We start from the raw sequence: 13,339 nt of genomic DNA on the forward strand, positions 1-13,339 counted from the left end.
CGGAGTTCCCAGAGCTCCGACGTGAGGCGGTCCCTCCTGGCCTGCAGGCTACAACCTTCAGGCGTCCTCTGCTATTTATAGAATTATTAAACGAAAATATTGCAATCGTTGCTTTTTTTAAGTGCTGGGCTTTCATCCTTTTGCGCTAGAGAACTTTTGTTCCCCGCCTCATCTCGCCCCAAATGGGGACGGTCTCCGGGCGGGCCTCTCCCCTCCCCGAAGGTGGGCTGAGCGAAGGCGGGCGCGTGACGCAAGAGTGGGCCGGCGCGCGCCTCGGTGCCACCGGCCCATTAGCGCCGCGGCCGCCGCGCAGCGCAGCTCCGCGTCCTGCCCGGTCCTGCCTCCTCCGTCGGGAGTCCAGGGAGCGCATCCTGCCCGCGCGGCTTCCCTCTTCCAGCCCTGCCTGCTGCCCAGCTAAAAGGGGAGGATGGGCACCGGGGACTTCATCTGCATCTCCATGACCGGAGGGGCGCCCTGGGGGTTCCGGCTGCAGGGAGGCAAGGAGCAGCAGCAGCCCCTGCAAGTGGCCAAGGTAGGATCCCTGAAGGGTGTGGGCGCGCTGCGCGGGAGGGAGGCAGGAAAGCAACCTGTTGGAGTTCTGACTCAGAAGTCTATAGGGTGACTTGATTTGGGTGCTGTCATTGAGTTTTTAGGAGGTTGGGTTGGTTTGTTTCAATGAAGCTTGGGAGAAAAAGAGAGTAATTAACCAGTGATTGACGGGGGGAGGGGGGGATGTGTCATATTAATCAGATGGAGAAAATCCTAGTTAATCAGCTTCTGTGACAACGGACGGGACACCCGGGAACTGTCTTGTGGGCGATATGAGAAACTCCGTGGAGTTATTGTTTCGGATCAGTGTCCTTGGCTCCCGCGAGGAGAAGCCTTCAGCTCAGCGTAGCGATTGGCCCCCTCGTTTGTGGACTCTTAGGAAGTGTTGGAGAGGACGTTCCCGAAAAGGCCAGTTTTGAGCAATCATTTTTAAAGTATGGTGGTGTCATAAAATCTGTTCGAAAGAATATTCCTTTAAGGATTTGACAAATAAGTGCAAAAACCCAAGGACTCTGTCCCGTTTGTGTGTATTCATCTGCTTAAGTGCTCGGAACGAATTCAGACACTCAGTGTGCTGTATGTAGCTTAATGTAACTGTGAAACACATCTGATAATGGTCTGAGACGGTTTAGATGGTTTGTTGCCATGAGAGTGTTTGTTTCTCAGCTAATACCCTCCCGGTTTGCTTGAGGTGTCCTGCTTGGGATGCAGCGGAAATGAATTCTAAAATGCCTGAAAAGAAGCAGACTTTTATCTGAGCTCAGTACTAAACTGCGGATCGTGTGAAAGAACATGTGTGGCTCATTTCCTGTTTTATACCTGTATTAAAATGGATCTAGGTCGTTATGAAATGCATGGACCACTGGCCTTTGTAGCTATTCTTCCTCTTGGACTTTTATGTTTTAAAAAGATTCACTGAAGGGGGTGGGGGGAGAGTTTCTTTGAAATGTTCTGCTCCCGGGCTCAGAAAATCCTTTCACAGTGCGGCGGGGGAACCCTGCCCCCTAGCGACACCTAACAGATGAAGAGCAGGTTTTAGAATTGGATTGTTTCTCGCAATCCCGGTTCAGCCCTCACTCCAGCAGGTCTCAGCTGGGCGGGCAGGGAGAGTCCGGGCACAGAGGTGGTTTCCTTGTGTTTCTCTGCGAGGCAGTGGCCGGTGGCATCGGACAGAACCACGCCCACTCAGCGACTGTGGCACTCAGGAGCCCGGGTTTGTTCTGGGTCTAGAATAGCAGTCGGCTGGCTCCCAGGACTGAGATTTGGGGTCTAATTCCAGCTCTGAGCTAACGTGCAGCCAGGCCTGAGACAAACCTCTCGCCCTTCCTGACTCGTGTGTGTGCGCGCGTGTGTGTATGTATGTGTGTGTACACGTGTGTGTGTGTGTGTGTGTGTGTGTGTAGGGAGAGAGCAGGCGTTTTCAGTGTGTGGGGAAGGAGAGAGAAGGAGGCAATTGGGCGGCACCACGGTGAGGGTCTGTGGGCCCGAGTGTTCAGTCTGCCTGCCAGTTCAATGTGGGGGCCGGCGTGGCTTGAGGCTGCCATCCCTGAAGAAGAGAGTGGGTTTCTCCTGCATTCTCGGTGTGCTTGCTTCAAAGTGGAACCTCTGTGTGCGGTTTTTGAAGAACTGAAGCAAATGGCGAATGAAGGGTGCTCTGTGGGCCTCTCTCTGCTGCGGGCAGGATCCAGAGAGGCTATTACGCTGCGTGAGCATCAAACAGTTCAGTCCTGCTCTCCCCCGAGTCGTCTTTCTAATACTCAGACGGTGTATCTGTGGTTTTCAAAAGATCATTATTAAAGCACCTGGATGTTTGACTTAATTCTTGTGTGTGTGTGTGTGTGTGTGTGTGTGTGTGTGTGTGTGTGTGTGAGAGAGAGAGAGAGAGAGAGAGAGAGAGAGAGATTGCAGCCTAGTTTTTAGCATATGTAAAAAGTGACTGGAGAGCCTTCCAAAGAAGAGATAACCTGTAAATTACTATGGCAGTGCCCACTTCATAAAAATCTATACTGCCTATTTTTTCCTTAATTCAAACTTACTGTATTTGTGTGTGTGTGTGTTTTAGTTAATCCTCACTGAAGGAGATTTTTTCCATTGAGTTCTAGAAAGAGTGGAAGGGGGAGGGAGAGAGAGAGAAACATCAGTGTGAAAGAGAGACATTGATTGGTTGCCTTCCACATGCAACCCAGGCATGTGCCCTCGGTGGGGAATCGAACTGGAGACCCTTAGGTCCTCAGGCCAAAGCTCTCACTACTGAGCAACGTTGGCCAGGGCCTATATTTGATTTCTTATACTAGCACTAGAGGCCCAGTGTACAAATTCATGCTCGGGTGGGGTCCCTCGGGGTGGCCTGCGGAGATCAGGCCCCCTCTCGCACCCGCCTTGGCCTGGCGCCATGGTCCCGCTCTCGTCAGAGGCCATCAGGGCCAGCAGTGCCTCCACTGCCTCCTGCTGCCAGCGCCTTGTCGCCGACACCTGCCATGTTCTGCGCCGCCCCCTGGTGGTCAGCGCACGTCATAGCGAGCGGTCGAACCCCGGTGGAACAACCGCCGGTGGGGACAGCCTGCAGAGTAGGCTTTGTTATACAGGGTTACTTGTTGCAGAGAACCCTCGGAGCAAAGTGCCCGTGGCTTTCTTTGTGATCAGGCCACGGCCTCACTGGGATCACTGCTTTTCCTAATGCATTGAGCTAGCTGGATTCCATTAATGGTTTCTCACGGAGCTCAAGGTGAAATGAAGGTTGTTCAGTTATAGACTTCCTCCTCTTCCTAGGACTGACGATGACTTATTGGGGCCTATCACCTCCCCGCAGAGGAAAGAGACAAGAAGGCTGGGTAGGGGTGGCTGCTGGCAAACAAAGCACTCATCGTTTTGAAGAACATGCAAACGATGAACTGGGGAATTGAAGAAAATATTTATTTCCAAAGAAAAGAAAACGTCAGGCAGTGCTTGAGTCATGCCGCTTAAAGTGGGAATGCTACCACGCAGTTCTATAGAGAACAGCCCAGTTTCGGCTTGTACCATGGCCCGCGTTTAGGTTTCCATAGTTCTGTATGGAAGGAAAGCCTAACCAGCTTTGCCAGGCCCGATCACTATCTCCCTGGCGACGTGCCCGGTTCCTGCTGAGCGAGGTTCAAGCGTGTTCAATATTGGGCTGGCTGGCTGACCTGCAGCAGACCCCAGCTTCCACAGAGCACGGACACAAACCTTAGTCATCATAACGTTTTACTGACGTGGACGCTCAGGCCACAGATTTCTGCTTTGTTTTCAAGAATAAATTGAATTTTAAAAAGGCCCAACTAATCACCCTGTTTTTTTAAATGTTCGTATATCTCTGCATTTGTGTTCTGAATACATGTGATGGGAAGCAGGTATTTCCAATGCAGAGTCCTAAGACCACACTCTGCGAAGTGGATGTGCAGGAGGGCGGCCGCAGAAACAGCCGCGTGCAGATGTAATTACCGCAGGCCGCCCTGGTGGGGGATGTCCTGGGGAAAGCACGCCAGCATTTACTTTACAAACTCTCTTCCACAAACATGTACTTACATGGCCATGTTCCTGGACATACTCTTGGCAAATCCATTTGAAAAAATCTTTACATAAAGAAGTGAGGAGAAATTTCTGTTTTACAAACAAATCTTCTGGACAGCTCAGAAATAACTTGTGTTTTGAAAATAATGACTCAAGAGATGTTTGGACGGTTTATCCTTTGCATGTTTTAACACTTAGAAATGGAAGCTTTAAGCCACAGGTGTAGAGCACGGTGGTGTTTATTCTTCTATTACTTTTTAATTCAAAGTTTCAAATAACTGTTTCTTAAAATTGAAATGAGACATTGCAGTCCCCCATATATGAGGCAGAGTGAATTTAATGCTTATTATCTATTGCTGCGTAATCTCTCTTTAAAGCTTTGAGTGAAATTGTGCTATTTAATAGGCAGAGCACTTTAAAATAACACAATTCCCATCCCTTAATGCCATCAGCAAGGTTTTGAAAATGTTTCAAATGAAATAATTCCAGAAACATTTTCTAAAGGGGAAAGAAAGGTTTTAATGTGTTTGAATGTGTATATTTGAGGGTAGATGCTTCTTACTACACATAGAAAGCAGTGACATCTTTATTGGAAAATATGACAGATCACTTAATTTTTTATTGATTTTTGAGCACTAACCTTCTAAAAAGCCTAAAAGCAGGTATGCCCCCAGGAGTCCGTGCACACGAGCTAACTCTATTAAGCAGACGCTACGTAAAAGCTTTATTTTGGAATGGCATGCCTTAAGACAGTCACTGCAGAGACCACGGGGTGCAGCAATGACGGCCTGCACTTGGCCATCACCTGGACACAGCACACGTGTCGCTTCCTTGATCAGGCTCTTGTCCTGTGCCAGGGCCTGTTCCAAGTTCTTTGCAGGTGTTGTCTCTTCAAATGACCCTTCAAACCTAAGAAGTCTTATGAAAAACACCCTCACTTTAGAGATGGGGGAATCGAGCTGTCACCGGCCGCAGGTAACCACGGTGGCGATTCCATTGCAGAGCTGACCTCTTCTGCACGGGGCGAAACAGGGCCCAGAGGCGAAGGCAGGCTAAGCTGGCCGCGAAGGGAGTTTGCAGAAGACACCACGGTCTTCACCCCGCTCTGACTCAGCCAGTCAGGGAGCCCCGGCATCCGGAGTCACTGACACCTGTCCACGGTCGGAACCTCTGCTGTAGAGAGTGGAGGCCAGGGCACTTCCCCTCTGCTCCTTCCCCGGGGCAGTGAGGGGAGGGAGGGAGGACTGTCCAGTCCTTGGCATGGGAGCGGGTCATAACGATGGTGGGAGGGCTTTCCCTTTCTGCAGCCAAGATGGGGGTGTCCGTGGGGGTGGGGGGGGAATACGGGGTGCTGGGAAGCTGAGAAATAATGACTGTAGAGCCTGGGGTGCTGCAGGAGGGGGCCTGGCAGTTCATGCCCTGGGGGATGCCCTCTTGGTCAGGGCAGTTGCTGGCCTGCCTGGTGTCCATGTGAACAGGGGGAGGGGGAGGGGCCAGAACAGAACCAGAGAAAGATACAGGGGAGGCAGAGAAAGAGAGACAGAGACGGAGAATGAATAGCACCTGGGCCATTGGTAAAGCAGGGATCCTTGCGTTTTCCTTGGATGAAGGAGAGTTCCAGAAGTGGTGGGACTTGAGCCATCATGCCAGTGCCCTGTACCCACAGCCCAAGCTCTTAGCCAGTTACCGGCAGGAGCAAGCTGGCATCACCAGGAGCTCCCGGGGGCTGGGAGGGGGTGTAGAGGAGTTGGGAGGAGCCCTGCTCCCCAGGGTAGGGAACTGTGGGGTGGCATGCCCTCCAGGGCTCCTAGGAGGAACCCCTCGAGTGCCCCAGCATTTGGACACCGGCACAGAGAGGACAGTGAAGGCCACTCAGTGTTTACCTGAGAGAAATGCCAGCTCGTTGGTTTATGAGTAAGTATATCTGCCTCCCCCTCTCCCGCCAGCCTTCCTTCCTGCCTTCAGCCTGGGGGCTGGGAGCTAGAGGTGGTTAGAAACAGACCACACCACCTGCCCGTGCCGAGCCAGGAGCCAGGAGCCTGGCCAGGAGCTTAGGGAGAGAGCTTAGAGTCAGACAGAAGATTGAAGCCTGGGTTGGACTCCTCTGTTTTAATAACCAAAAGCCACCGGAAATGCATGGGATCCAACCAACGTATGATTAAAGGAGAGACTTGGCTTTATCATGAAAGCAGTTACTGGAAGAAATAAAACAACTTCGTGTTTATAACTGAATGGGTTTGACACTTCTCAGAAGAATCAGTTACGTCACACAGGTTCCTATGATCAGTCAGATGTTGGTTAGCTGTGAAAATTCATGCCTGGCCGGCATGCTTCAGGGGTTGAGTGTCGACCTATGAACCAGGAGGTCACGATTCCCGATCATGGCACATGCCCGGGTTGCGGGCTCGATCCCCAGTGTAGGTCGTGCAGGAGGCAGCTGATCAATGATTCTCTCTCATCCTTGATGTTTCTGTCTCTCTCCCCCTCTCCCTTCCTCTCTGAAATCAATAAAAATATATTTGTCACCAACCCATGTGACTTCACCAAAAAAAAACCAATCATGTCGAAGCTATGTTTCTAGGTAGAATGAAAAAGTACTTAGAATTACGATCGGGCTTTGGGCTTCATAAGAATGTGAACTACTCCTTCTTTTCTTCTTTCTCCTTTGGCTGCATGTGAGTCAGCACTTTCATAACCTGGGGCGCTCCTTGCTCCGGGCCATGCTTGCTGTCAGCCGGTCTGGAGTCCTTTCTTGAACGTTACTGTCAGAGTCCAGAGCTCTCAAGTTAGAAGTAAGCACTCGGAACTTTTATTGGGCGTTAAACTAAAGTGATCATTGTTTCTGAAGATATTCCAATATTGCAAATTCTGAAAGTCAGTATGTAATATCATTGTGATGTACACATTATACCCAATTATAACATTTGCATATTTTTCATGGTAATAGTTTAAAAATAGGTAGATTGGCTTCCAAAATAACCTAACCTCCCTCTGTCAGTGAATACGTGTTCAAGAATATCAGCTAATTTATATATTTAACTAAAAATACTTTACCTCTATGTATCCCATTTGCTGCCAGCTGGATAGATAAAGTTTTATTACTCTAAATTTATAGATAAGAAAACTGATCCTGAAAAACTAATATGCAAGATAATTGTCCAAAGTCCATGTGATCCTTTCCCTCTGGCAGGCCTGAGAGGGGACAGGCTGTCACTCGGTAACACTGGAAACAGTTTGTATGAACTAGAACCTCACTAAATCTAAGCTTTGAAAACATTTATTTTATTTTTATTTTTTAAAATCTTTATTGTTGAGGGTAATACAGATACCCCCCCTTTCCCCCCATTGTCCTCCTCCACCCCGCCCTATGCCTTCGCCAACCCTATTTTCTGTGTCCATAAGTAATGCATATATGCATGTAAGATCTTTGGCTAATCTTTTCCCGTCCCCTTCCCCCCTTCCCCCCTTCTCTCTGAGATTAGTCAGTCTGTTTCATGTCTCCATGCCTCTGATTCTATTTTATTCACCAGTTTATTTTGTTCATTAGATTTCTTGTTCGTTTATTTTGATTTATAGATTCAATTGTTAATAGATATGTGTTTATTGCCATTTTAAAGTTCATATTTCTCCTTCTTTTCCTTTTCCTTCTTCTTCCTCTTCTTAAAGAATACCCTTCAACATTTCATGTAATACTCATTTGGTGGTGATGAAATCCTTTAGCTTTTTCTTGTCCGTGAAGCTCTTTATCTGACCTTCAATTCTAAATGAGAGCTTTGCTGGGTAGAGTAACATTGGTTGTAGGTCTTTGCTATTCATCATTTTGAATATTTCTTGCCACTCCCTTCTGGCCTTCAAAGTTTCTGTTGAGAAATCAACTGACAGTCAAGTGGTTGCTCCCTTGTAGGCAACTAACTGCTTTCCTCTTGCTGCTTTTAAGATTATTTCTTTGTCTTTTGCCCTTGGCATTTTAATTATGATGTGTCTTGGTGTGGGCCTCTTTGAGTTCTTCTTGTTTGGGATTCTCTGCACTTCCTGGACATGGATGTTTATTTCTTTTACCAGGTAGGGGAAGTTTTCTGTCATTATTTCTTCACATAGGTTTTTGATATCTTGCTCTCTTTCTTCTCCTTCTGGCACCCCCATAATGTGAATGTTGGTATACTTAACCTTTTGCACTCGGATGTTGAGTGTGACTTGACACGGTTAGCATTAGAATAAAGGAATCGAGAAAAAAGCAAGCGAGTGCAAAGGGTTAAAGTTGTTCCAGAGGCTCCTTTTTCTATCTTCAAAATTTTGGATTCTTTTTTCTTTTTGTTATTCTAATTGGGTGTCTTTTGTTTCCTTCTATTCCAAATTGTTGATTTGATTCTCAGACTCCTCTACTATACTGTTGAATTCCTGTAAATTATTCTTTATTTTGGTTAGTGTATGCTTAATTTCTGACTGGCCTTTTTTCATGTCTTTGACATTCTCACTAAGATCTTTGAAAGTCTCACTAAGTCCCTTGAAGCTCTCATTAAGTTCTGTGAGTGACCTGTTAACCATTGTTTTGAACTCTATATCCAGTAGTTTGCTTGCTTCCATTTCTTTCATTTGTAACATGTTTCTTTGTCTCTGCATTTTGGCTGCTTGCCCGTGTTTGTTTCTATGAATTAGGTAGAGCTGTTATGTCTCCTGGAAATGGTAGAGTGGCCTTGTGTAATATATGTCCTGTAGGGCCCAGTGGCTCAGCCTCCCCAGTCACCTGAGCTGGGCACTCTAGGTGCGCCCCTGGGTGGGCTGTGTGCACAGTTTTGTTGTAGTTGAGCCTTGATTGGTGTTGCTGGGAGGAATTGACATCACTGGGTGGAATTGGCATCACTGGGAGGAATTGGCTTTCAGGCCAATTGGCTGTAAGGTCCAGCTATGACTACAGTGGTAGAGCTGCTGTGCAAAGACACCCCTATGGAGCAGGACTTGCTTCAGTGGGGTTTTGGTACTCACTGAGCTTGCCCCTTGAGTGTGTTGCTTGTGGATGTATAGAATTGTAATCTGGTATGGTCTGAAGCTGTCCACTGTGTACACTGGCTCTGGGGCCACCCATAAGGAGCTACAGAGAGGTCTGCAAATGACTGCTACTTATATTGGGCTTGAAGTGACCAGGCAAGGCCCAGCTGTGAAGCAAGGTAGGCTGGTGCTGAGTCTTGGGCATTTTATTGATAGGTTTGGGGCATGCTGATGCCCGCTGCTGCTTGTTTGAGAGATTTTAGCAAAGTCCGAAGCCAGAGGGATCGAGTCTGAGTATGTTCATGCAAGAGGAACACTTCGGTCTCCAGCAGCCTCTGTGTCACTCAGCTACAATCCCCTTTGGCGTTTATAGCTTTAAGTTATGGGGACTTCTCTTCCCAGCTCTGGAACCCTGGTCTGGGGGTCTTGTGTGGGGCTGGGACCCCTTGTTCCTCACGGGCAGCCTCCACAGAGATGTCCTCCCTCCCAATTAAGAAATCAGCACACATGGGTGTCAGACCACCCTGTTCTAGTCTCAGTGTTCTTTCTCCTTTACTTCTGTAGTTGTAGGACTTCCATTCCGCCAGCTTTCAGACGGTTCTGAAAGATGGTTGTTTTGTATTTTAGTTGTAATTTTGATGTGGTTGTGGAGGCAGCACATGCCTGTGGTCACCTAGGCCACCATCTTGGTTCTCCTGAAAACATTTGTAACCACTTCTTCTTTGAATGGCCTGAGGAAATGCCTCTCTAAGCTCATGAGCAATGGGAGGCATGACGGGATAGGGAACCGGTTTACTTAAAATGAACCTGAAGCATACACGAACTCCAAGATGTTTGCTGTGTCTGTTCTCACACATTCAAATGAAACCTAGTGCCAGGAGGTTTTGTAAAAGGAAGTGGAGAAGCCCTGGCTGGTGAGGCTCAATTGATTAGAGCATTGCCCCGTATACCAAAAGGTGGCGGGTTCTATTCCTGGTCAGGGCACATGCCCAGGTTGTGGGTTTGATCCCTAGTCGGGGTGTGTATAGGAGGCAATCAATATATGTTTCTCTCTCACATCTATGTTTTTCTCTTTTCCCCTCTCCTTTTCCCTCTCTCTAAAATCAATAAAAACATATCCCGGGGGAGTATTGAAAAAAAGGAAGTGGAGAATTCCCGCATAAGCTTCATTAAACAACCCTAATGAGTAAACAATGGTCATGGAGTTCATGTGAGAAATAAGATGATACTTACTCTTTGGGGGGGGGGGGTGTGTGGGGGTGGGTTCTGTTGTTTGACCGCCTTAGTGAGGACATATTTATAGCATTGAGTTACCTCAGGTACTTTATTTTTATGACTTATCTACCGTTCTTCTCTTATTAAACAGAAGAGATGGCCACATTCTCAAAAACATATGCTTGCAGTGATTGTGAAATCCTTGGCAGGTAGCAGGTCACTGGTGACAGTAGCTATAGCCTTGGTATCCTCTTTATTTTTTTAAAAGTATTTTTTATTGGTTTCAGAGAGGAACAGAGAGGGAGAGAGATATAGAAACATCAATGAAGAGAGAGAATCACTGATTGGCTGCCTCCTGCACATTCTACACTCAGGATTGAGCCCCACAACCCTGGCATGTGCCCTGACCATGAACCATGCAGGCTGGGCATAGTCTTGGTGTTCTGATGGTCTGGATACAGTTTTCCCGAACTAGTGTATAAATCCGCATGTTTCAGATCAATGTGCTAAAACGTGTGGTGGACTTACTGTTGGAGACAGTGTGAGTGAAAGACTTTGGTTCTTGATGACATAACAAGAACCGTCTTCCTGGCCATTGGTGTTGGGTGCTGGACTTTACAGCAATGCACCGGATGCGTTTTCCAGGACTGGGTAAAGTGTTTATATTCCATCCGATTCTTCCTAGGTGCTGCACCATCCTTTACCCTCTCCCTTCATCTCCGTTATCAAAACTGACCTGGTAATCAACCAAGGACCTTGTATGCATATATGCATGGCCCATGGGCACAGACAATGGGGTGGTGAGGGCCTGGGGCGGGTGGTGGGGGCAGGTCAATGAGGGGAAAAGGGGGACATAGGTAATACTTTCAACAATAAAGAAATATATATATATATATATATATATATATATATATATATATATATATATATAGAGAGAGAGAGAGAGAGAGAGAGAGAGAGAGAGACCTGGTTGCAATTTCACCTTTTTAGGACACAGATTATTTTTTCCTGAAGAAATCAGCAATAAGAGCTAATGAGTGTCATTTTCCCCAAACATCTTACTGCCTTTAACAGTACCTTGTGGAGAACATTTTATTCAAGAAACTCATATTTAATGTTTACTGGGTGCGAGACACTTCTTTAGCCGCCTTTTAAACATGATTATCCACATGTGAGATCCCAGTATAGAGCACAGAGCGAGACGGTGGCTTCCTCTGTCCACGGAGTCAGGGTCCGACGCCCGGAGAGTCTGGCTCAGGGTTTGCGCTCTGTACAAACATACACACAGCACTTTCAGGTCCCGTGTAGCTGAACTGCAGTTCAGGCGGAAAGAGGGACCTAAACAGATGTTGGTGCAGAGGTTTTTGTCCCTAAACTTCTGTTCTGACCCTAAGTGTCCTTTCACTCATTTAAATGAGTGTCAAATCATTTTATCTGAAACGTTTATTTCGAGAATAAATAATTTAGGAAGCGAAATAGAAACACCAGAAACTTTCAGAATCCTGTCTTCTAAAGGATAGCTTTTCTTTGATTTTCTTCGTGTGCAGTTTCCCACGTCTGCTTTGAAGAGATGACATGCACCCTTCCCCTTGAAGCAAACAGTTTCTGGCAGTAGGACCATTTTGGAGAATTATGTCAGGTGTCTAAGACATAGTAAAGGCGAACATGTTAACGGGTTATAAAGACAGCGCACGTGGGTGGTAACTGGGTACTGACCCTCCTCAGGGTCCCTGCCGTCCCCTCCTGTGTGCGCCTGCTGCCCAGGCCTCACCCCTGTCCCTCAGATGGGACACCTTCTGCCCTGGTCTCCCCCGCCCCCACTGTCCCTCAGATGGGACACCTTCTGCCCTGGATCCCCCGCCCCCACTGTCCCTCCGATGGGACACCTTCTGCCCTGGTCCCCCCCACCCCCACTGTCCCTCAGATGGGACACCTTCTGCCCTGGTCCCCCCCACCCCCACCTCCACTGTCCCTCAGATGGGACACCTTCTGCCCTGGTCCCCCCCACCCCCACCCCCACTGTCCCTCAGATGGGACACCTTCTGCCCTGGTCCTCCCAACCCCACTGTCCCTCAGATGGGACACCTTCTGCCCTGGTCTCCCCCACCCCCACTGTCCCTCAGATGGAAGCTTCTGCCCTGGCCTCACCCCTGTCCCTTACCTTTCGCTGTCCTCATCTAAGAGGCAGTGGTGAGCACACTGGCCTTTTCAAGTAGGAAAATCACTTCCTGGTAGAAGCATTTTCAACAACTCTTTAAAATCTCCCTGTTTCCCTCATTTCTTTTTCCTTTTTTTAAGTTACTTTCAAAGCAATTAACAGGGGACATATTTTATTTATTATTCTAAAATATATGCTGGGAAACCAATGACCCAGAGCACTTTGTCATTCCAGAAAAGGTCAGCACGTGTGACATTCAGAGGCCTTCTTCACCCACTTCAGGGTGGAAGTAGCATCGAGAAACTGCCATGGGCTGGGCCACACTGGACACATGTTCTTTACCTGACTCGACAGAAAACTCCCTCCAACGATACCCGCCTGTTCTAATATTACTTCTGCCGGTTTCTGGCCTCCTTTTTCTTTGCATCTTCAAAAATCTCAGCTGACAAAGAAAAAGCATACATCTTGGTTTGTCGCCATAGTGTATGATTTTAGCCACTTTTAATTGCATCTATGAAGAGCTTTCTAAACACTATCATTTGGTTTAAATTCTACAATCGAGTATTGCCCGACTTCAACCTCTTTTGCAAAAACAGATCCAGAAGTTTCTTCTGTTCTGAATGCCTCCTTGTTAAATACAGCCTTAGTCCTGACTGCTTCACACCAGCAGGAGCGAATGTCAAGAGACAAGGAGGCCACGTTCCTCTCCAGCAAAGCGGGTGCACATCCCTGTTCCAGATGGTCCTCCAGGTTGGAGCATGCCACCGACTGGTCACGTTGGTCACACAGGAGTGGTTTTCCATCTCACAGACTGGCTGGGGAGAGTTTCTGTGGGAACCTGAGGAGTCAGGCCTGCCGTATTCTCATGAGTTTGCGATGTGTTTGTTATCTTTTATCGACAGC

At 47.7% G+C, this 13,339-nt stretch overlaps 1 protein-coding gene across 1 annotated transcript in view; it reads left to right on the forward strand.

Annotated features, from left to right (window-relative positions):
• Positions 1–302: 302 nt before the first annotated feature.
• SYNPO2 (synaptopodin 2) overlaps positions 303–13,339 on the forward strand; it is a 153,782-nt gene continuing 140,745 nt past the window's right edge. The window contains exon 1 of the mRNA XM_079772159.1: positions 303–532. Within this exon, the coding sequence (XP_079628285.1) occupies positions 428–532 (105 nt within the window). The 5' untranslated portion in view covers positions 303–427. The remainder of the gene's footprint in view (positions 533–13,339) is intronic.

The sequence above is a fragment of the Cnephaeus nilssonii genome, assembly GCF_951640355.1.
Source record: "Cnephaeus nilssonii genome assembly, chromosome: 5".
Classification (NCBI taxonomy): Eukaryota; Metazoa; Chordata; class Mammalia; order Chiroptera; family Vespertilionidae; genus Cnephaeus; species Cnephaeus nilssonii.